The following is a 21,607-nucleotide window of genomic DNA, read 5'->3' as shown; positions in this document are numbered from 1 at the left end:
CCAGGGTGTGCGGAAAGCTTGGCTTCCTCCATCGCCAGGGGCAACCCTAGCCTCCTGCTCTTTCCAGCTCCATGGCTGCCGCCATTTCTGTTTGGGTTTATGTATCTTCTATCATTGAAACTTTGTAGCCTTGAGTGGAGGCCTAGGCCAGCAAGAGCAGGCGGAAAGCTTGGCTTCCTCCATCGCCGTGCTCCCTCCTGCTCTCTGTGGCCGTAGCCATCTTGGTTGGGTTTATTTGCATTTTCGCTCCTGATTGGTTGGTGGGCGTGGCTGGTGGGTGTAGCGGATGGTTAAATTTGCATATTACTCTTTTATTAGATAGGATAGGATGAAAGCTACATATAACCAGGCAAACTTAAAGCCATCAATTCTGAAAGGTGGGTTGTCCTAGAGATGAGAGTCTATTAAGTCATTCCTAGTAGGTGAGTTGCAGCATCTTTAACTTTAGTAAACTGTACAGTAAGCTTCCTTAACTATCTTAAGCATTTATTATGGGATAAATCCTACTATGTAATAACACCTTTATAACTAATCATTATACCCACTGTGCAGAGAGTTTAATAATTTTTAGTCAAGGGTTAAAGAAATATCTCAATAAGTCCTTATATATAAATTTGGTTACCTAGTATATGATCTGTGCCCTCCAGAGACTTTGCCTAAAAAGTTTTTATCTGATATTCTTGTTTTCATCTTTTCTGTAATTGAATGGCCTTGCGCATAAAATCCCAAGTTACTGTTAATTCACGTGGATTTGATAGGATGCCACTGGTGTACATATATTAGTGGGTACTACATAAAAAAGCTCTATGAAATGATTGGTCTACATTCTGTGAGAATATTTTCAAGGACGCTATACATTATCTTGTAAAATGCCCTCCCTTTGAGGACTCATGAAAGACTTTTCTCTCTACTTTAAGTATCAGGAATGCATATATTTTTCCTAAGACACTGGTTTTAAATTATAATCTCTGAATTTAAATGATTCCATTTTTTTCAGGTAGGCAGCTGAAAGCTTAGAGCCAAATTACTGGCCCAACTCTAAAAAGTAATTCTTTAAATTTCTTGCCTTGTAATTCTGCATACATCTTTATAAGCCAACTTAAATCTTTCATGAATTATTAGGGTCATATATAAAAATAATTCAATACGATTCAAGTATTTTAAAACAATATTATTTAAATATTTAGTCATGCAAATAAACCTTATTTATAAATTAAAGATAATGAGAAAGCATATCTTTTATAGCTTGAAAAAAAAATCAGACAGTTCAAGTCAAGTCTTTGCCCCTATATTTGGCAATAAAAAACATTAACATTTATTTTTCATTATTCTGGGTAAATACTTAGAAATTACTGCACATAAAAGATAACAGAATCATGATTTATTTTTATGAAATATTATTTACCTAGGCATTTTGATTTATATTTTGGGCATAAAACGATTTACTCTGTAATCTAAAACTCACTGACACAGAACTACACTGAAAAAAATCCAGGGCAATGAGCTCTTTAAATATAAAGATAGAAAGATGGGGGGAAAAAGTCTGTGGTTCCACCACCCAAAACTCATCTCTACTTCTCTCTAGTGGTTCTCTCTATTATGTATTTTGTTTATCTGTTGTTGTTGTTTTTTAATGTCTAAGACTTTTTGAGGGCTAGGTTTCACTGTGATATAACCCTGTTGCCTTTTCCATTTAAAAGAGGTATTTTCCAATATTACTGCAAATTATTTATAAACACCATTATACATACTCCCATAAATGAGTACACCTCAATTTACCATTTCACCATGTTGACGTATACATTTTTCTAACTTTTCATTATTTTAAATGACACTCTGAAAAAAACATTTGATAGCAATGTACTCAGGATTCTGTACTCAGGATTCTGTACTCAGGATTCTTTTTCTGTACTCAGGATTCTTTCTTTAGAATAAATTTCCAGAAGATAGTTACCAGGCAAAGAATATGAATGTGAACACTTTAAGATTCTTAACATACTTTGTCAAGTGGATTTTCAAAAAGGTTTTAACACTGCCCTAGGCAGGTGTGCAAATGACACTTCACAGCTACCAGAATTAGCCATGGTTTGAAGTTAAGAGACATCAGTTCTAGTAAATGTGCTAATGGATCCCCATCCCTGCTGAAGGGTTTGTAGTTACCATTAAGGTCACAAGGGCCCAAAAATAAGGACGGGTAGCTTTTACTTATTTTTTAAGCTTGGGAAAATCACCTGGAGACAGCTGTTTTCCAAAGCTAACCAAATCAAACAAACAAAAAATCCAAACAAGCAAACAAAGGACCCCAAACAAAATCACAAAAGTGCTGTATGTGCAAAACTCAGCTGGACATCTCGCAACGTTAAAACACGGTATGAATCTAACGGTACAACAGAGCAGATGTCACTTTGCTCAGTATTTACTGAGTGCATTATGCTGTGCCAGGCACAGGGTTAGGTGTTGTAGGATAAGAGCTTTGATAGAAAAGGTCACTGTTACCACATCTACTCAGTACCCTGCCAGCCTCCACATCCTACATTTATATTCTGGGTATCAGACAAGGAGCATTTCTGGGAAATTACAGTTTCAATGCCAAACACTGAAGTAAATTTATTTCTTTGCAAATTGTATTCTATATTTGACTTCACTCACAATTCAGGGGGGGGGGATAAATTCCCAACATAACCTTGTTATTAGCTCAATTTTATAGCAATATTTGGTGGGGGGGGGAATGGCAGGGAGGATAGGAGAGGGAGCACACCATGATAAACAATCACTTAGAATTTTAAAAAGTGCTTACTATGCTATTGATTCCAGTTTCTGACAGGTCAAACATCACTGTGATGGGTTTCCCATTTTCTCTTTTAGCATAACGTTCCAGCCAGAATGCGATAAGCTTCTTTTTGTCCAATATGGTTTTATGGTCTTTTACATGATACTTCACCCTGATCCACACTTTGAGGAGAACATTAGATAAAACATAAAAAATTATGACTTTATAATATTATTGTATACATATATCATTCTATCCCTTTTCATTTTTCCATTTATAATTCATTTTATTTCTCAGATCAAAAATATCTCTTCCTTTTTAAAAATGACAACTAATGCGCACTTGGGAACCTTAAAGAAGAGTAGCAGGAAGGAAACTATTTTTCCCATCCCCTTAAGAAATAAGTAAACTTCACTAGTAAGTAAGGGGGAAAGAAAATACAGGTGAACAAACAATATGTGGTCATAACCTAAGAGTACTCTTCACCATGCTTCACAAAAAAAAGGCATTTGCCCTGACTGGTTTGGCTCCGTGGATAGAGCATCGGCCTGTGGACTGAACGGTCCTGGGCTCGATTCCAGTCAAGGGCGTGTACCTTGGTTGCAGGCACATCCTCAGTGCGGGATGTGCAGGAGGCAGCTGATCGATGTTTCTCTCTCATTGATGTTTCTAGCTCTCTATCCCTCTCCCTTCCTCTCTGTGAAAAATCAATAAAATATATTTAAAAAAAACACAAAAAACAAACACAAAAAAAAACCAAAAACAAGCCATTGGTTCTATCAAGCACTAGAGAAAATGTTCCTTCAGTGGAAAAGCCACACAGAGGCACTATGCCAGTGTGAGCCTGTGTCCTGAATGTGGGCGGAGTGTGGTGTTCAGAGTGGTGGCAGCTGAGACAAAAAGTGATGAGTGGTGAGAGGAGAAGCTAAATAGACAGAGTGGGTGTGAAGGACCCTGAGTGATATACTAAGGTGTTTTTGATTTTCCTATCGACAACATCTCTCAGGCAGCAGCCCAGAGGGGAGAGAGGAAGAGGCAGAGAAGGAAACGCAACAGGTAATGCCCTGGGAAGGGATTAGGGAGAAGGGGGCAGTGAGGGACTAAACTGAGGAAGTGCTGGTGAACATGGAGAGGGGTTCACTGAAGCTCTGGCAGACGGAAGAGTATATGTTTTTTGGCCTGAGCTGGGCAGTACAGAGACAGAGCAGGGGGTGGGACACAGATGTTCAGCTGTGTGCTGTGTTGAGGGCAGCAGGCCAGCAATCATTCTGGTGGCACCGGTCAGTGAGGGTCAGTGAGGTATGTGAATGTGGCCTGGGATGTTGTGGGCTTGCCGCTGTTGGGGAGGGAAGGAAGCTGAGGCTGTCAAGGTACTTGAGATCACCCTCAGAGACTGTATCAGCTGGAAAGTAAAAGAGGCGCAGGAAGGAATGAAGCCAAGGAAGCAAATTTAAGGGAAGGTGGAAAGGGAGAAATGAGAAAGACCAAGAAGGAGGAGCCAGTGATAGGAGGAAAATGCAAAAAGAATACTAAACTGTTCCAACAGGAAGAGACCACACACGACAGAGGGCGAGCAAATTGCACTGACTCTGCTTGGGATGGGGTTCTGACACTCCTGCCGAGGCTTAGCCTTGGTACTAAACCAAGCTGGATTTTGGGTTACGGGGAGGGAAGAAAGTCCTTGGGACAGCAGGGATGAGTGCCCCTGTTCTTCCTGCTATCACACAGATTGAAAAAGAAGCTAGAGGGGCAGACTGGGAAACTTGAAAAAAAGTCCATTTATTAACCATTGGGGCCCATCAAAAAAGTTTTTCTGTAAAAATACTAGGTTGAATTTTAATATCACAGTCAAATTACAAAGAAGATAATGGCTCTGAATTACATAATTTTGGCTGTGTGAGAGGATGTAGCATTTGCCTTTGCTGTCCGTTTTATTATAATGCACACAGCAGTATAACTACTAAGTATCTGATGCTCAGTCAAGATGGCCCTAACAATCCCCAGTTACAGGAAACTTGCAAAGACAGAAAGTGCTGCCTCTTACTAATTCTGTTGAGATAGATAAGTACATCTCAAAGTCTTGAAAAACCAGTACATAAGTTAAATATACTCACACAACTTGTTGCCTTCTTTGTCATAACCATGGAGATAAATACCACCAATTTCCAGTAACCATCTGGGAATAGAGGCTTCAGTCAGATCTAAAAAGTGATAAATGTTGATGAGTAATTGTAACTTAGGCACCTTTTAAAAAAGAAAACTCACAATGTAAAGGTTAAAGTTCTAATAGAAAAAAAAAGATAAAGCTTATTCAAACATCTGGATAGAATGGCAATAAAAATGGTGTTTCTTACTAAGTAAACAAACTACATAAAAGCATAGATGAGAGAAATGAAAAACATCCATCGCCCTCTGACGTCAGTAATTATTTATGTAGACACATTTCCATGTTCTGTGTTCCACATAAAGACTTGCAAACAAATATTATCACTACTGGCCAATCTCAAGAGAACATGTCAGCAAATATCCACATGACAGCTTCAGAAATAATGAAAAATCACTGTGGTTTCTTTTGCAAAATACGATTTTTCTACGAAGTTTGATATCCAGCAGAGTTTAATACATTTTATAATCTTGGGGCAATTGGAAAATACTTAAAAATGCTAGCTCCTTTAGCAAGAGGAACAAAAGGGGCCTGTTTAGTCTCTAGTGAGGCTGATAACCAATGGAGCAAGGTGGCAAGTGCCAAGGCTTTTGTTACATTCACTGCTAGTTCACCTAGAACTTTCAAAGGTTCCTGTATCCTCCCCCACTCCCTATTATCATCTTCCTGCTGTTTGCAACTAGAAACAAGCAATTCTATGTAAGAAAAACTACTAAGTGTAAAAGTTCATTCTGTATGTAAGTGATTTAGAAAGATCAGATTTATATTTATAAATGTTTCAGTTTGTTGAAATTACCTAGTTTTGACATTTCCAAGCAAATTATTTTTAAACAATATTCCTTCTGAAGGATTCCTTCTATAAGAGGAAGAGCGGGGAGAGTGTCTGCTCTGGATTTATTTGTTGGTTATTCTGTATAAGTCTCCAGACTCAGTCACTGCAGAGTTTATAATCTTCAAGGTCAGAAAATCCTTCTTTATACCCCATCAAAACCAAAAGTTATGCCAGTTTCTTGGTAAATTTTTAGAAGAGAGATAATGGGTAACCTTGCCTGAGAAGAGTCCTTTATATACTTGAAGACTATTATAAACACCCCCTCTACGTTTTAAAACTCCTGTTTGTGGAGAAAATTTTAATCTTGAAGTGAGCCTTCAAATGAAGCAGTTAAAAGAAGGCTGCCAAAGGCATCCTTGAGGATAAGCTTGCTTTTTGGGGACCCCCTTTCATTAATTCTATAAGGAACCACTATTAGCACAAGGAACTCTGGGGGTAAAGACATACGTCAACAACAGAGAGAAATAGGCAAATAGTAGCTCCATATGTCCGGGCCTGAGAGTGAAGATGCTGTCTTGCTATTGTTTAATAGTACCGAACTAAACAAGCACAGGTTATGAGACTGCTGTGAGTGAAGAATCAGTGTGATTCTGCTCCTTGGTGACCTGATTGCCTTTCGAATGATCCACCCTACACTTAAGTCTTATGACACTCCTTTCAAAGTGTTAGTGGGACTGTGTAAAACATCGTATTCTTTTTTTTTTTTTAAATATATTTTATTGATTTTTTACAGAGAGGAAGGAAGAGGGATAGAGAGTTAGAAACATCGATGAGAGAGACACATCGATCAGCTGCCTCTTGCACACCTCCTACTGGGGGTGCCCGCAACCAAGTCACGTGCCCTTGACCGGAATCGAACCTGGGACCTTTCAGTCCGCAGGCCGACGCTCTATCCACTGAGCCAAACCGGTTTTGGCTAAAACATCGTATTCTGATGTTGATGATGACTGCCAAGGATATTTGCAAATATGCTATTACTTACTGGTAAAAGTAAACCAGTAACATTTGTACAGGGGACAGTATACTGCCAAGGTTAAATTGAACAGCTTACCGTTGACAGCCATTTCTTTCCTCCACTGAAAACTCTCATCGATCATCTTCAATGTTTCATCTACAACGTCATGTCTCCAACATAAGTAACTTTCAACCCAGTTATCATCTTGTTGTAGCCTTTCAACATCACGTGGATCATATTTGTCTGACTTATCTAGGGGACAAACAGAAATAAATATCCAAGTCAGATAGATTCTGCAATGAATAATAACAAACACTAATGCCAAAGGAATAGAAAGAGCCGGAAGAGAAAGCTAAGCTATTTGAAGATAGAACAGGGATATAGTTCAGATGAAAATGCTACTTAAAGGATTAATTAATTTCTAAGTGTGAAGACAATAAAGTTATCTAAAGACTGTAGGTTTACTTTAAACAAACCACCAAAGATTTAAAAAAATAATACCATAGTAAAATATTTTGCACAACACTCTCTAAAACTATAAACCAATGTCTGGGAAGATCAATTATGTTACCTGAACTTGAAATCCTTACCTTAGTCAATGAAATATAAAGAACTAAGTTGTACTTAAGACATGTTTGGCAAGTGTCTTTTAAAAAAATTAACTAAATACAAAATGGAAAACTGACCATTAAGCAGCAGTTAACATTTCCTGGGAATAATTGTTTTCAATAATTTCTCATTATCTGTTTACAAACATGCTATGAACCTACCAACCTGTATATCTGATATTCCTACTTCCATATCCTTTTATTTTTCTGTACCTGAAATTTCTTGGTCTCCATACAACCACCTATGAACAAATTCTACCATTCTGCAAGACTCCTTTCAAATGGTTCCTCTTCCATGAAAATTTCCCAGAGCCCACAAGTCATTCCTTCCCACCTGTGAACAGCTCAGGACTTGAACTGAGGCTTTAGGGCACTTAACACTTTTCCCCTTGAGTCAGTTACTGGCATGCATGCCATATCTTCTCATATAGAGACCGTAACAGCATTGTCTATTGATTCTAAAAATCCCCCAAAGCAGATTATAGTAGTGCTGATGAAAAGGCCTTCACGAAACATTTGTTTGACACAATCTATTCCTTTTCTATTTTTATTTTCTCGGTTAATGGTACCCTCCCAGAGCCCAAACAAGAAGTTTCAGAAAATTCTCTGGCTCCTTCATCTTCATTTTATTTTTGCATCTATTAGTTGCCAGGTTTCATAGATTCTATATCCTCCATTTTCTGGGACTTATGTCAGACCCACAGAGATAATAGCTTAAAGGGCAGGAAAATACAAAGTGCATTCAGAGAATTATCTTCTTTGAGTCTCAGTTTTCTTATCTTTAAGCTACTTTATGTACTCACAGGGTTGCTTGAGGATCAGATGAAAATGTATATATGAAAGTACTTGAAAGTTTAAAGCACTATAGAATACAAGATTTGGCCATAAATCATGCATATTTAGAGTGTTACCTTGGAAATGGCTTTCAATATCTGGGCTCTATTTTTCTGATTGATCTACCCAATGAATGGTTCTTCAGTAGGTAAACCTTAAAAAATATTTTTAGCTCTGTTATTTGAAAATCTAACACTATTCAAAACGAAACTTTTCCTGAATTATAATTTATAAACATGAGTTGGATATAAAACACTTTATGCTGTTTAGTAACAAGAGAGCCCCTGGGAGTACCTGTCCCCTGAAGAAGCACCATCCATTTTGGTTTCTGGACAGCCCGCTGCACTGGACCAATGAAGTGTTTTCCTTGAAATTACAGGCTGATTTCATTCATTTTCAAGAAAATTTCTGCCCAATATCCAAGTCAGAATAACCAATTTACTTGCCAGTTGTTCTTTCAAATAAAAGTGGTGGTCTATAAAAAAGTGACTAATTTAGCTGCCAACTCAAGCATGTAGAAGTGTTTGATGCATCCTTCCCGATTTTATTACAGAGAACATTAGAAAACACATACTCAAGGGTCAAGTATTAATAAATTTACTGCTTCATTAGGGGGTTTCTAAAATAAAATTGACTTAAAAAGACTGAAAATGCTGATAATGAAGACTACAATGACCACTAGCTTTGATTTGGGCTGAGGAGCCAGATGGATTCATATGTGGATATGTAAGAGATATATCTTAGATGACACATCTGTCTACTGATCTGTACAGGTCTTTCAATGTTAATAGTTTATAATTTTTCCATAAAAGAAAATGTCATACATTTCTTCCATTAGATTATTACAATTTAGAGATTTTTGTGTTGCTATCATAAAACAATAACGATAGATTGGCAAACCTCACATCTATTTTTCTTGCCATATTGATAACTAGGTCATTTTATACACTGTAGAATTATAAAATAACTAGAGAGCCAGTGCACAAAATTCGTGCATAGAGGGGGGCGGTCCCTCAGCCCAGCCTGCACCCTCGTCATCTGGGACCCCTCAGGGGATGTCCAACTGCCAGTTTAGGCCTGCGGGATTGGGCCTAAACCAGCAGTTGGACATAAACCTTGCAATCTGGGACCACTGGTTCCTAACCGCTTGCCTCCATACCTGCCTAACCACTCTGCCTGCCTGCCTCATCGCCTCTAACCACTCACCTGCCTGCCTCATCACCACTAACCCCTCTGCCTGCCTGATCGCCCCTAACCACTCGCCTGCCTGCCTGATCGTCCCTAACTACTCTGCCTACCTGCCTGATTGCCCCTAACTGCTCGCCTGCCTGCCTGATTGCCCCTAACCACCTCTGCCTTGGCCCCTGCTGCTTCAGCTTCCTCCGGAAGGACGTCTGTAATGATGTCCAGAAGGTCCTTCAGCTGTCCAGTCTAATTAGCATATTATGCTTTTATTATTATAGATAGTGGAGATCAAGTCTTTTCCCTGATTTTATGGGAATTATGTAGAAGTTTCACAATTAAACATGACATTTACTGTAGGCTTTTAGAAGATACACTTAAAGTTTTCCAAATGTTTTGTTTGTTTGCTTTTCATAAAGTTGAATTAAAGCCAGTTTGGTTTCTCTGTATTGAAATAAACATTTTCCTCATTAATTTTGTTAATGAATATACTATGTTTGTCTTGGCTTAAACAAATATAGAAAAATGAAAAAGAAACAAATATGGTTATCTAAAGAGGGGAGAAAAGGCACAAGAGATGAAAGACACTTTTCAATGTTGATCTTCTTTGATTGCTGAACTGTATCTATTCAAACATTTCATTGAGAAGCATGATGGTAATGTGATAAGATTCTCTGCTGCATTTTCTGACTATGAATCATGTCTGCATTCCTGGGACTAACAAAACTGCCTGCACCTTATGTGTATGTGGATAACTTCATGGTGGCGGGTGGTGAGAATCATAGAGATCTATGACTACAAACTGAATTTCTTTAATAGTCACTGATCTATTTAGGCTTTTGACTTCTCAGAGACAATTTTGGTGGTCTTTCTTTCTCCAAAAAGTTTTACATTTAATCTAAGTTTAATAACTTAATGTGATAATGCTGGGCATTGTATTATTCTCTTTTTTTAAAATTAGCCCATTTTATTTTTTTTATTGTTTAAAGTGTTACATATAGTACATATATCTCCTTTTTTTCCGCAATGACCTTCCCCCAGCCTCTCCTACCCCGTCACATGCCCTCATCCCACACCCCCAGTGTCTTGTGTCCATTGGTATGCTTATATGCATGCATACAAGTCCTTTGGTTGATCTCTTTCCCCCCTCCCCAACACTCCCCAGCCTTCCCGCTGTAATTTGACAGTCTGTTCGGTGCTTTACTGCCTCTGTATCTATCTTTGTTCATCAGGTTATAATGGTCTTTATTTTCCATAAATGAGTGAGATCATGTGGTATTTTTTTTTCATTGCCTGGCTTATTTCACTTAACATAATTATTCTCTTATTTTAAAAATCTCTGTTATATACTAGAGGCCCAGTGCACGAATTCGTGCACTAGTGGGGTCTCTTGGCCTGGCCTGCAGGATCAGGCCGAAACCGGCTCTCCAATATCTTGAGGGGTCCTGGATTGTGAGAGGGTGCAGGCCAGGCTCAGGGACCCCACCGGTGCACGATCAAGGCTGGGGAGGGACATGGGAAGTTGGCCAGCCGGGGAGTGACCGTGGGAGGGATCCAAGGCATGTCCGGCCCATCTCACTCAGTCCCGATTGGCTGGACCCCAGCAGCAAGCTAACCTACCGGTCAAGGCATCTGCCCCCTGCTGGTCAGTGCACATCATAGTGAGTGGTTGAGCAGCCTTAGCATGTCATTAGCATATTACGCTTTGATTGGTTGAACGGACGACCAGACACAGCATATTAGGCTTTCATTATATAGGAGATATATATATATATTTTAGAGGCCCAGCACATGAAATTCGTGCATGGGTAGGGTCCCTAGGCCTGGCCTGCGATCAGGGCTGATCTTCCCTGGCTGCCGGCAGCTGGCCTCGCCCCTGCCACCCACATCTGCTGCCACCCACCCCCGGTTCCCCGTTCCCCATCGGGCAATCAGAGCCTGCGAGCTGGGCGGGTGGAGAGATGGAGAGGCTGGCCGTTCCCGCCTGCTTGCTGGCCCCACCCCCCACTGCTGGTCACCCTCTGTGTGGGGGGCAACCGGTAGGGCGATCAGGGCCCCACTCGCTTGCACCTGCCTTGGCTTGGCGCTGCCTGCATCTGCTGCCATGCACTCCCGGTTCCCCATTCCCCATCGGGTGATCGGAGCCTGCGGGTTGGGAGCAACTCCTGCATTGAGCATCTGCCCCTTGGTGGTCAGTGAGCATCACAGCGACTGGTCGTTCCGCTGTCCAGTCTATTTGCATATTATGCATATGTATGTTTTATATATATATATATATATATATATATATATATATATATATATATGTATATGTATATATGTGTGTGTGTGTGTGTGTATATTTATATCTGCTCTTATTCCTAGTGTATTCTTTGCCTTCTCCTTTTCTTTGTAATCAATCATTTTATTTTACTAGTTCTTTAAAAAATCATTTTATTATATCTATTATCCTTTTTCCCTATGCCATGACTACTCTTATTTCCTTCCTTCTGCTTTCTCTGTATTACCTTTTGGTCACTTTGTAGCTCTTTGAATTGAATCTTTAGCTGATTTTTATTTGGGCCTTGTTTTTTATTAATGCACATAAGATAATTTATGGTTGCTCAGTTTTAAGTATTTTGTAATTTCCATTGTGATATCCTCAATAGCCCACAGGTTATTTAGCAGAAGAATTACAAACTTTGTTAGGAAGATGTTAACCTATGGGTTATTCAGAGGTGTGTTATTTCAGTATCCTAGCATTTGATTTGTTTTTAAGTACCTGTTTATTGTGACTTCTAACGGTTTCTTAATGGTGTGCGAACATGGTCTGTATGATCAAGCTGCTCTGGAATTTCTGAGACTTTCTTTATGACTTAATATGTGGTGAGTGTTTAAAAGTTCCAAATCAAAAAATATATATTCAAAAGAATATATTCTCTATTTGCTGGATAGGAGAGTCTGTACACTCACACATACATATATACTTATCATCAACTTTGTTCTGGGGTGTTAAAATCTAAAATCTTAGGGATTTCTTGCTTGCTTGTTCTCAGTATTTCTGAAAGAGGTTTGTCAAAACCATTCAATATTTTTGTGGATTTCTTGAGTTTCCCTTATAATTCTGGGATCTTTTGCTTTATGTATTTTAAGGCTGTATCGTTAGATACTTTGTATGCTGTTCCTAACTGTTATACCTTTTTTGATTCCTTTTATCTCTAGTAGTATCCCTTTTTATATGTATTTTACCCTAAATAGCATTTTGTCTAATGAAAGTACAGATTACATAGGATTACTCTGATTAATATTTGTTTTATATATACATATATATTTTCCATCTCTTTATTTCAACTTTTCTACATTAATTTCTTTTAAAGTAGTCTATTATAGGCAGCATGCAATTAAGATTTAAAAAATCTGCTCTGATAACAAGTATATATTTGTTCATATTTGTGGTAACTATCAATAAAGGTTGGATTATTTCTGCTGTTTCACTGTATTTTCTAGTTACTAGGTTGCTTGTTTCCCTCCTTCCTGCTTCCTGCTGGAGAGAGAATGTTTTCTCCATTCCCCTTTTCATGCCCCCACTGCATAATTTGATGTCAAAAAGGCACAGAAAAGTACAAGAAAGGAAAATTACAGGCCAATTTGTGAAAACAGATTCAACACTCCTAAATAAAGTATTAGTTAACTGATTCCACCGATATGTTTTAAAAATCTGACTAATAAAATGTACCACACTATTAAAAGAAAAATACCAGATGCGATTAATGTGTTCAGTAGATGACCAAAATGCATTCAGTAAAATTCAACCATCGGTCATGATGGTAACAAAACAAATCAACCACCAAAAACCCAAACTAATAAACCAGGACTAGAAGGAAATATCTTTACTTTGATAAAGGATCTCTACAGAGACTATGCTTCATGGTGACATGTTTGGAGCCATCTTTCTAAGATCAGGAATAAGACAAGTAGGCTTTTATCATTGTTTTTACTCAATACTAAAGGCTCCAGTCAGTGTAAATAACCGCATTTGAAGAATTAGAAAGTTAGGAAGGAAACTGTCATTATTTCAAGATGATATTATTGTACTAGTATATGCAGAAATTCTAAACTAATCTAGAGATAAACTATCAATACTAAGATGAGTTAATAAGGTTTCTGAGTTCAATATTAATGCAAAAAAACCCAAATGCACTTTCTACAAACCAGCAACAATCATTTAGAAAATAAATTCTTAGAGGACACCATTTAAACAACAAAAATAAAAATATGCCCTAGCCGGCTTGGCTCAGTGGATAGAGCGTCAGCCTGCGGACTGAAGAGTCCCAGGTTCAATTCCGGCCAAGGGCACATGCCTAAGTTGCGGGCTCGATCCCCAATGAGGGGCATGCAGGAGGCAGCCTATCAGTGATTCTCTCTCATTATTGATGTTTCTATCTCTCTCGTTCTCCCTTCCTCTCTGAAATCAATAAAGAAATACACACACACACACACACACACACACACACACACACATATATATACATATATATACATAAATAAAAATATTTTCCAAAAAAATTACAAAAACATGTAAACCTGGGAATAAATTTAACAAAATGGGTTCACCTTTTTTTTTTTTTTTTCAAATTTTTATTAAGGTATTATATGTGTACATATAAAATGGGTTCACCTTTATCGAGAAAATTATAAATCTTTCAACAAGAAAGACTTTAGCAGATAGGAAGATATACCAGGTTATTGGATTGGAAGTTTGAGCCATGATAATGTCAAGTCTCCCACAATTGATCTTCTGATTTAACACAATTCCACTCTAAATCCCAATAAAATCCTGAAACATGATAAGCTAATTCTATAATTTACATGGAGGAACAAATCACCAAGAGCAAGAAGTGATTTTCACAGAAGCGGAAACCAAATGGCCCATAGAGATTTGAAGAAATGCTCAATCTGACTGGTACTCAAAAATGCAAATTAAAACCACAATGACATATTCCAACATCCCCATCAGATGGGGAAAAAATAACAATGGCAAATTTTAGGCTATGGAAAAACGAGGACACTCAATACTGCTGATTAAAATAAAACTGGTACAATCTGGGGAATAGTTTGGCATAACCTGGTAAAGTTGAACATGTGCCTATTCTATGACCCACCCATTTCATTGTTGGGTACAAATTCTAGAGCAGCAGTTCTCAAGATTTTTGGTCTCAGGCCCCCTTTTACACTCTTAAAAATAACTGAGGACCCCAAAGAGTCTTTTTGTTTATATGGGTTATATTTATTGGTAGTTACTATAATAGGTATTAAAGTCGAGAAAAATTTTATACATGAGAACACATAAGCACTCATTCTATCAGGTGTCAGAGCAATGACATCATCATATGTAACCTCTACAAAACACCACCGTCTGCTTGTGAGAGAATGACAATGAAAAAGGAAAATGATGCTTTAGTGTTATGAAAATAGTATTGACCTCTCAAACACCTTAAAGTGGTCTCAGGGAACTACAATTGCTGGACCAACTTTCAGAATGACTGCCTTAGAGAAAGTCCAAGCACCACATAACCATGAGAATGTTCACAGCAGCATTGTACATAATAGCAAAACCTAGAAATAACCCCAAATCCATCAACTGGTATATTCATCGCATGAACTACTACGCAGATATAAAAAGGAATAAATGACAGTATGGTTCTATTAGCCAAGATGAATGACTCTTGAGCAACAGAAGCAAGCCATGAAAAAATATACTCAGCTTTTATTTAAAGTTCAAGAAGAAGTAAACTTAATAAAGTACTGGTGAAGAATACGTTATAGGTGGTAAAGCTAATGAAAAGCAAGAGAATGAGTAAGACCAAATGCAGCACAAGCAGCTGCCTAGAGGGTGCACAGGAAGGGATAAAGGACAAATGCAGGATGATCAGGGATGGGATACATAGCAAGTTTTATTGCTGAGTGGTGAGTACACGAGTGTTTATTTTATTCATGCTTTACACATTTTGCCCTTATGAGACATTTCGAAATTTAAAAAATAATAAACCAAGACAAAACAAAAATTAAAAGACTAGAAAAATTTATTGGATGAGAGAAAATTATTTAACTTAATAGCAATGGAAGCAACCACAAAGGAATGGGTAATTTTGAATACATTCAAAAAATAGAAAAAAAGTAAAACTGACATAAACAAGAAAACTCCAAACCAATTATAAAGCCATAGTAATAAAAAAGTTTAATCTCACTAGTAATCAAATGCAAACTAAAACAGAACCATAAGTTAAGAAATGATGACACTAAATATGGGTAAGGCTATGGTGAAACTAACTTTTTTACGGGCTGTTGGGAATGAATCTTGGTGAAACTTCCATTGAGTAAAGTTTAGCAGACATGAAATGAAGTATCTTAAAAATACACTATAATAATCAGAATTCTACTTTTAGACATGAGTCGTAAGGAAATAATCTGAACTACTGTACAAAAAATTGTATTAAGAAATGTCCAATACTAACTTAAAGAGTAAGAAAATTATCTTTAATTTATAGAAATGAATATTGATAATATAAAATGTTGCTGATTTTATATATCTGGGGAAAGAAAATCATGTCAGTAAGAAATGCAACACAAAATTACACACAGAACGGTTTTTTTTGTTTGTTTTTTAAATATTTTATTGATTTTTTACAGAGAGGAAGGGAGAGAGATAGAGTTAGAAACATCGATGAGAGAGAAACATCGATCAGCTGCCTCCTGCACACTTCCCACTAGGTATGTGCCCGCAACCAAGGTATATGCCCTTGACCGGAATCGAACCTGGGACCCTTGAGTCCGCAGGCCGATGCTCTATCCACTGAGCCAAACCGGTTAGGGCCACAGAACGGTTTTTTAACTATTTTTTTTTTATGTACAGAAAAATAGATAGGAAAGAATGCTTCTATTGTTAGAGCTATCTCTGCATGATGAGCTTATGGGGGATTCCTCAGTTGTTTTTGGTATCCAAATTCGTTTTAATGAATTCTTATACTTGTAAAGGCAGAAAACAAACCTAAAATAACAAAGCCCACAAAACCGTCAATAGCTCTCCAAACTCACCCAGCACAAAGGCATCACTTAGGTGTCCAAGGTTCTCTACACTATTGTTCTTAGCTTACCCTCCCCAGACTCCTCCAAATGGACTCTCTCTGGCTTCCTGAACATGCCCTCATGCCTTCTCACTTCAGCAACTTAGCTCACATTCTCTGCCTGGATCGCATTCTCCACCTGGCCAAGTGCCACTATCTTTAAAAGTCCATGAGAAACACTTTTTTCTGTGAAATTTTTCCTAACTTTGCTAGCTTAGCCACCCCAACTAGATGCGATTTTTCCTTGTTTGACTCCTACAGAAATGACTATAGCACTCTTTCTACAATTTGTCTTAACTTTAGCTGTTAGTTCTGTTTTAATGCTCCTACTAGATTCTAGGAGTGCGAGAAGGGGCTCTATCCTTCTTCAGCTCTTTCTCTAATACTGACACACTGTTTCGCAGCATTAAACACATACTGAGCATTTGAGGAACTGAATAAATTATTGTCACAATGGATTAGTCTTTCGCTTTGGCCACAAGAAGGAAGAGAGAACAGGAAATGTTACTCATTTGAAACTCAGCATGGAATTTATCGCAGAAACAATGATAAAAAAAATGGGTTATTAATGAATAAAACAATAATGGACTTGTATTTCATTCTTTTGCCAGCTACAAATCTATCCATAATTGGTAACTTCATTTCTATGGAAACAAAAATGCGCTTTGAATTCCCAAAAATCTACCTCCAAAGAGTTTCTGGAGTACAGCCAGTGCTTAAAATGATATACTTGCAGATAATATTTTCCTTTAGAAAAAACACTGTGTTGCTTAAATCTGCCTTAAGCCTCTTCTGAAATGACAACAGAAAGGGTGAAATAAAACAGGAAAAAGGAAAGTGGATGTTCTAAACACCTGAAACTTTAAGGGGAGAAAGTCTTCAAAGGTTATTTTCTTTTCCATGAAAATCTTTACATTAATTAAATTAATATTTACAAAGTCTGTGCAGATAACCCACCCATGAGTTCACACATACCTAAGCGTGTATATTTAAGGACAAACCCTCCCTATATTTAATAGCACACAGGGCTTTACTTAGAAACAACGCTGTCTTCATCAGACATATTGTGAGGGCTGCTCTTTGCCAGATTTTGGTGGGGGAGGGAAGCTGGTTAGGACAGCTCTTAACACTGCCTTGGACCAATCTCTCCAAGTATATATTTAAGCATTGCTCCATATCCATTCATTCAATGAATATGTATTGAGAACTGTGCTAGGTATACAAAGGTTAGTATGGCCTTGCCCTCAATGCCCACAGGTTGCCCCAGACCTATATACATTCTACTGGAGGGACTGAACAATAAGCAAGTAAACAAATGAACAAGATAATTATAGGTTATGGTAAGACCTGCAAAGGAGATGAAATAAACAAGACAGGGAGGCTATTCAATAATCACCACAGGCCACTCAGATACATTTCAACCAAGATGGAAAAGAAAATAAAGACCTAGCCACGCACACTACCTGGGCAAGAGCCTTCCAGGCATAAAGAAGTAGAAAGGTTTCCAGATAGAAACAGACTCAGTTTGTTTGAAGAGCATAAAAGAAGCAGTGTGGCTGGTCATGTTTTTCAAACTGTGGGGTATGTTTGTAAGTTGTGATAACAATTTTGTGGGTCACTGCATCAGGGAGTTACAGGTGTTCAGAATAAGCATTCTTTAACAAATTTTTGCTTCAGTTTTGTGTGTGCACATGTACTGGATTGCAATGTATAATACATTTCCTACTGCGGGCAGTGAAGAAATCTGTACTAAGCAAGAAGAGTGGGAACAGAGGAGGATGGAGGGGTGGGTAAGACCTAGGGCATGCATGGCCTTTGTACTGAGGCCACCATAAAGAATGAGGATTTTTATTCTAAACAAAGTAGGAAGGTACTGAAGGGTTTCAAGCTGGGAGTGACATGATTTAATTCGACAGGATGGTGTGGCCAAAAGATTACTATAGTGAAATGCAAAGATCTGAGCACCTGCCCTGGCCTAGCCACTAACACTAGAGATTTTGAGCAAGTCACTTACTCTAACTTTACTTTCTTCATTTTACAAATAGAAGGTTGGAGCAAGATGACCTTTGAGATCTTGTCTATTGCTACATTCCTATGAGTACATTGGGGGCAAGTAAATAACTACTGTGGAGACACTAGGTCAAGTTTTATGTTACTTCTTAAAATATTATGAACTATGTAGCCATAAAAGTCTCATTTCTATAGAAAGAAATTTTAGAATTATTTCTTTACTGGAACCAGCTATGTGATTAGAAATGAGATCTCTGGACTCAAGGTGAATCAGGTGCTTTTGCAACTCTCTGGTGCAAAGTTTAAGATGAGAAGGGATTAAAATATATCCTGACCAGGTTTTTTTGGGGGGTGGGGGTGGGGGAACAGATTCCTTTTTTGTTCTAGGTCATCAACTGACATAATCTAGGGCAGTCTATAGTTGCAGGGAACCTCTTCTTAGCACTAAAGTCAAGATGTGTAAGCATAACTCCTTTCACAGTAACCGAAATGAATATCGAGGCAAAATATTCATTGACAGACTACTTTATGCTAACCCTATGCTAGACAGTTTGATACATGCTTTTTTAAAATTATGTTTTTATTGTCTAAAGTTTTACATATGTGTTCTTTTTCCCCAATTGACCTCCCACCCAGCCATTCCCACCCCAGGCAAGCCCCCAACGCCCCAGTGCCTGTGTCCATTGGTTATGCGAATATGTGATATATGCTTTTTATTTAATACTCCTAACCCAATTATTTCCATTTTACAGCAATGGAAACAGAAAAGACAATTACCTATTAAGTGGGCTCAGAAAAGACAAGTAAACTTATCAAGTGGCAGGATTAGTATTAGAATATTATATCATGTTTATAACAAATTTTCCTGCATGCTTTTAAAATTACAAGGATTAAATCATAGGTTTTAACTGGACAACTCAAGTATCTGCGACATATGGGCATAGAATGTTCAAGCAATAAATCAATTCTGGACGCTCAGGTACTTTGCTAGGTACAGTGTGAGATGAAAAGATGAGAACCTATTCCAGCACTGGAGAGCTTACGCAGCTGGTAGCATGCTGGGTTAGTTGTATGACCTGGAATTAAACAAACTATCCAAGGAATTTGGATCCCCACCTAAGCACACGTGAATAGGATTATGGCAGTTTCCAGGGTCATTTTCACGATTGCTGCTGGTGAAGTAATCAGCAGAGGAACCAGGGACTGGACAGTGTCACCAGTGCCGTGGACGTGGAAAGTGTCCTGCAAGTTCCATAAACTTGTGATGCTAGATACACTGATTTCCAACTTACATTAACCCTATAGCAAGCAATGGACGCATCAGCCGCCCCATTGGAGCAGTGTGCATGCCATGTTAAGGAGAGGAAAACCTTGGAAACGTGCAGGGCACCTTCCCCGTGAGGGTCGAAATGGTCCCTAACACTTCCCACAGAGACACCCGCAAACACTCCAGCAGCAAAGCTGGGGATGCTCACTGCACACCTGCCTCAACACCGAGAACGCGGTACCCACCTGTCACATACTCGGCTTCGAACCTTCTTCGGGTCTCAGAGATGAGCTTGGCTTTATTCTGGGCGTGACACTGGAAGGGAGACAAGAGACGCTAAGCAAGCGCACCATCCCGCTTCCCCTTGGCTCAGCCTACCTGCACCTGGGAGCGTCCCCCCCGCCTTCACCCTGAGCTCAGAGGATTCCGGGTCCCAGGAGGAGGCAGGCAGCGCTGCGGTGCGCTCAGCTTCTCACCTCGGCCATGGTCGCGGGCGTAGACGTGATGGCCGTCTCCGTCCTCACTTCCACCGCTGCCGTCCCAGTATCTCCGCACCCGCGGGCCGGCCTGGAGGTAGAGAGGGAAGGGCGGGAGGTGGAGGCGGTCGCGTGACACCGGAAGGCGGGCGGAGGTGTAGCTGCGCTGCCCAATCCAATACGGCCGCCCAAGTCTGGAGGCGGGACCATGTCCTAAACCTTGCCTACCATTCGCTTCTTTGTCGCGCCCCGCCCCCTGCGTCCCTGCACTGCGGACCCACCCCCGCCAGCCTTGGACAGAAGGCGCTCCCCCCCTCCCCCCAAGAACTCCGCCCGAGCAAGCTCCGCCTACTATTCCGCTTTCACAATGTTCCCCGGAGGCCCCGCCTCCTCCGCCCCCTCCGCCTCCCTCGGCAACCAGCTCCCAGCCGGCTCAGCTGGCTCCACCTCCTCAGAGCTGAAGGCTGCCTCCAGTCCAGCCCTCCCAAGATGCAACGCGCGGGCGGGAGGTTTGGAGCCTCCGGAAGTGTGTGCGTGGGTGGAACCTCGGGAACTTGGGGACTATAGGCTGCAGGGTCCCCGGGCGCTGAGGTAGGGCCTGTGAGTGTTTCCTTACCCGACCTTCCTGGAGGGGGCGGCGGGGCTGGGGGTGCTTCCTTGTCGTATTTGCGGGAGAGCAGGGAGAAAGCGGGCGTCCCCGGGCCTGTGTCCACCATCCCTTGGATGTGCATCATCCTGTGGAAGGATAACTAGATTTTAAGTGCTTGCTCTATTTGGGGATATTTCACTTGGAAGTTTCTCCACCCCTGCAACATCTTTCTTACTTGGCACTTAACAAATATATCATTGAAATCTTTGAAACATAAAGTGAAGAGATGTAAATTGTATAGTTTATTAAGATGATTGTTCTCAAAACAAGGGGGGAAAATTTTGCCTCCCAGGGACAACTGGAAGTGTCTTGGAGGCGTTGTTTTTTTAAAAAATATTTTTATTGATTTCAGAGAGGGAGAGGGAGAGAGAAAATCATTGATCAGCTGCCTTCTGCACGCCCCATATTGGGGATCCAGCCAGCAACCCAGGCATGTGCCCTGACAGAATCTAAGCATGACCTCCTACTTCATAGGTGGATGCTCAACCACCCCTGCCTGACTGGAGGCGTTTTTTGTTGTCACAGCTGGGAGGGGACCTGCTACTGGCATCTGGTGGGTGGAAGCTAAGGGTACTGCTAAATTTGCAGTGCACAGGACAACCCCCACAAGTTATGCAGAGCAAATTATCAGTAAGTGCCAAAGTTGAGAAAGATTGACTCATAAGTTACCAGGACAAATGTTTATGGCTGTTGGTTAAAAATTTGAAAGGAAAATTTCACATTCAATGATATTAACTTTTTCTTTATTTAAAGGTAC

General features: G+C 39.6%; 1 protein-coding gene across 4 annotated transcripts in view; it reads right to left on the bottom strand.

Annotated features, from left to right (window-relative positions):
* Nucleotides 1-20,346, bottom strand: part of MOSPD2 (motile sperm domain containing 2) — a 55,455-nt gene extending 35,109 nt beyond the window's left edge. For all 4 annotated transcript variants that reach the window (XM_080652600.1, XM_080652598.1, XM_080652599.1 and 1 more), the window contains exons 1-5: nucleotides 20,202-20,346; nucleotides 19,971-20,040; nucleotides 6,818-6,973; nucleotides 4,885-4,971; nucleotides 2,798-2,952 (exon numbers count right to left, since the gene is read on the bottom strand). In XM_080652600.1, the coding sequence (XP_080508726.1) occupies nucleotides 2,798-2,952; nucleotides 4,885-4,971; nucleotides 6,818-6,973; nucleotides 19,971-20,040; nucleotides 20,202-20,210 (477 nt within the window). In that variant the 5' untranslated portion in view covers nucleotides 20,211-20,346. The remainder of the gene's footprint in view (nucleotides 1-2,797; nucleotides 2,953-4,884; nucleotides 4,972-6,817; nucleotides 6,974-19,970; nucleotides 20,041-20,201) is intronic.
* Nucleotides 20,347-21,607: the final 1,261 nt, after the last annotated feature.

The sequence above is a fragment of the Plecotus auritus genome (assembly GCF_963455305.1).
Source record: "Plecotus auritus genome assembly, chromosome: X".
In the NCBI taxonomy this organism is placed as follows: Eukaryota; Metazoa; Chordata; class Mammalia; order Chiroptera; family Vespertilionidae; genus Plecotus; species Plecotus auritus.
Note: the sequence above shows the minus strand (reverse complement) of the source record. Positions and strands in the feature narration are given on the sequence as shown.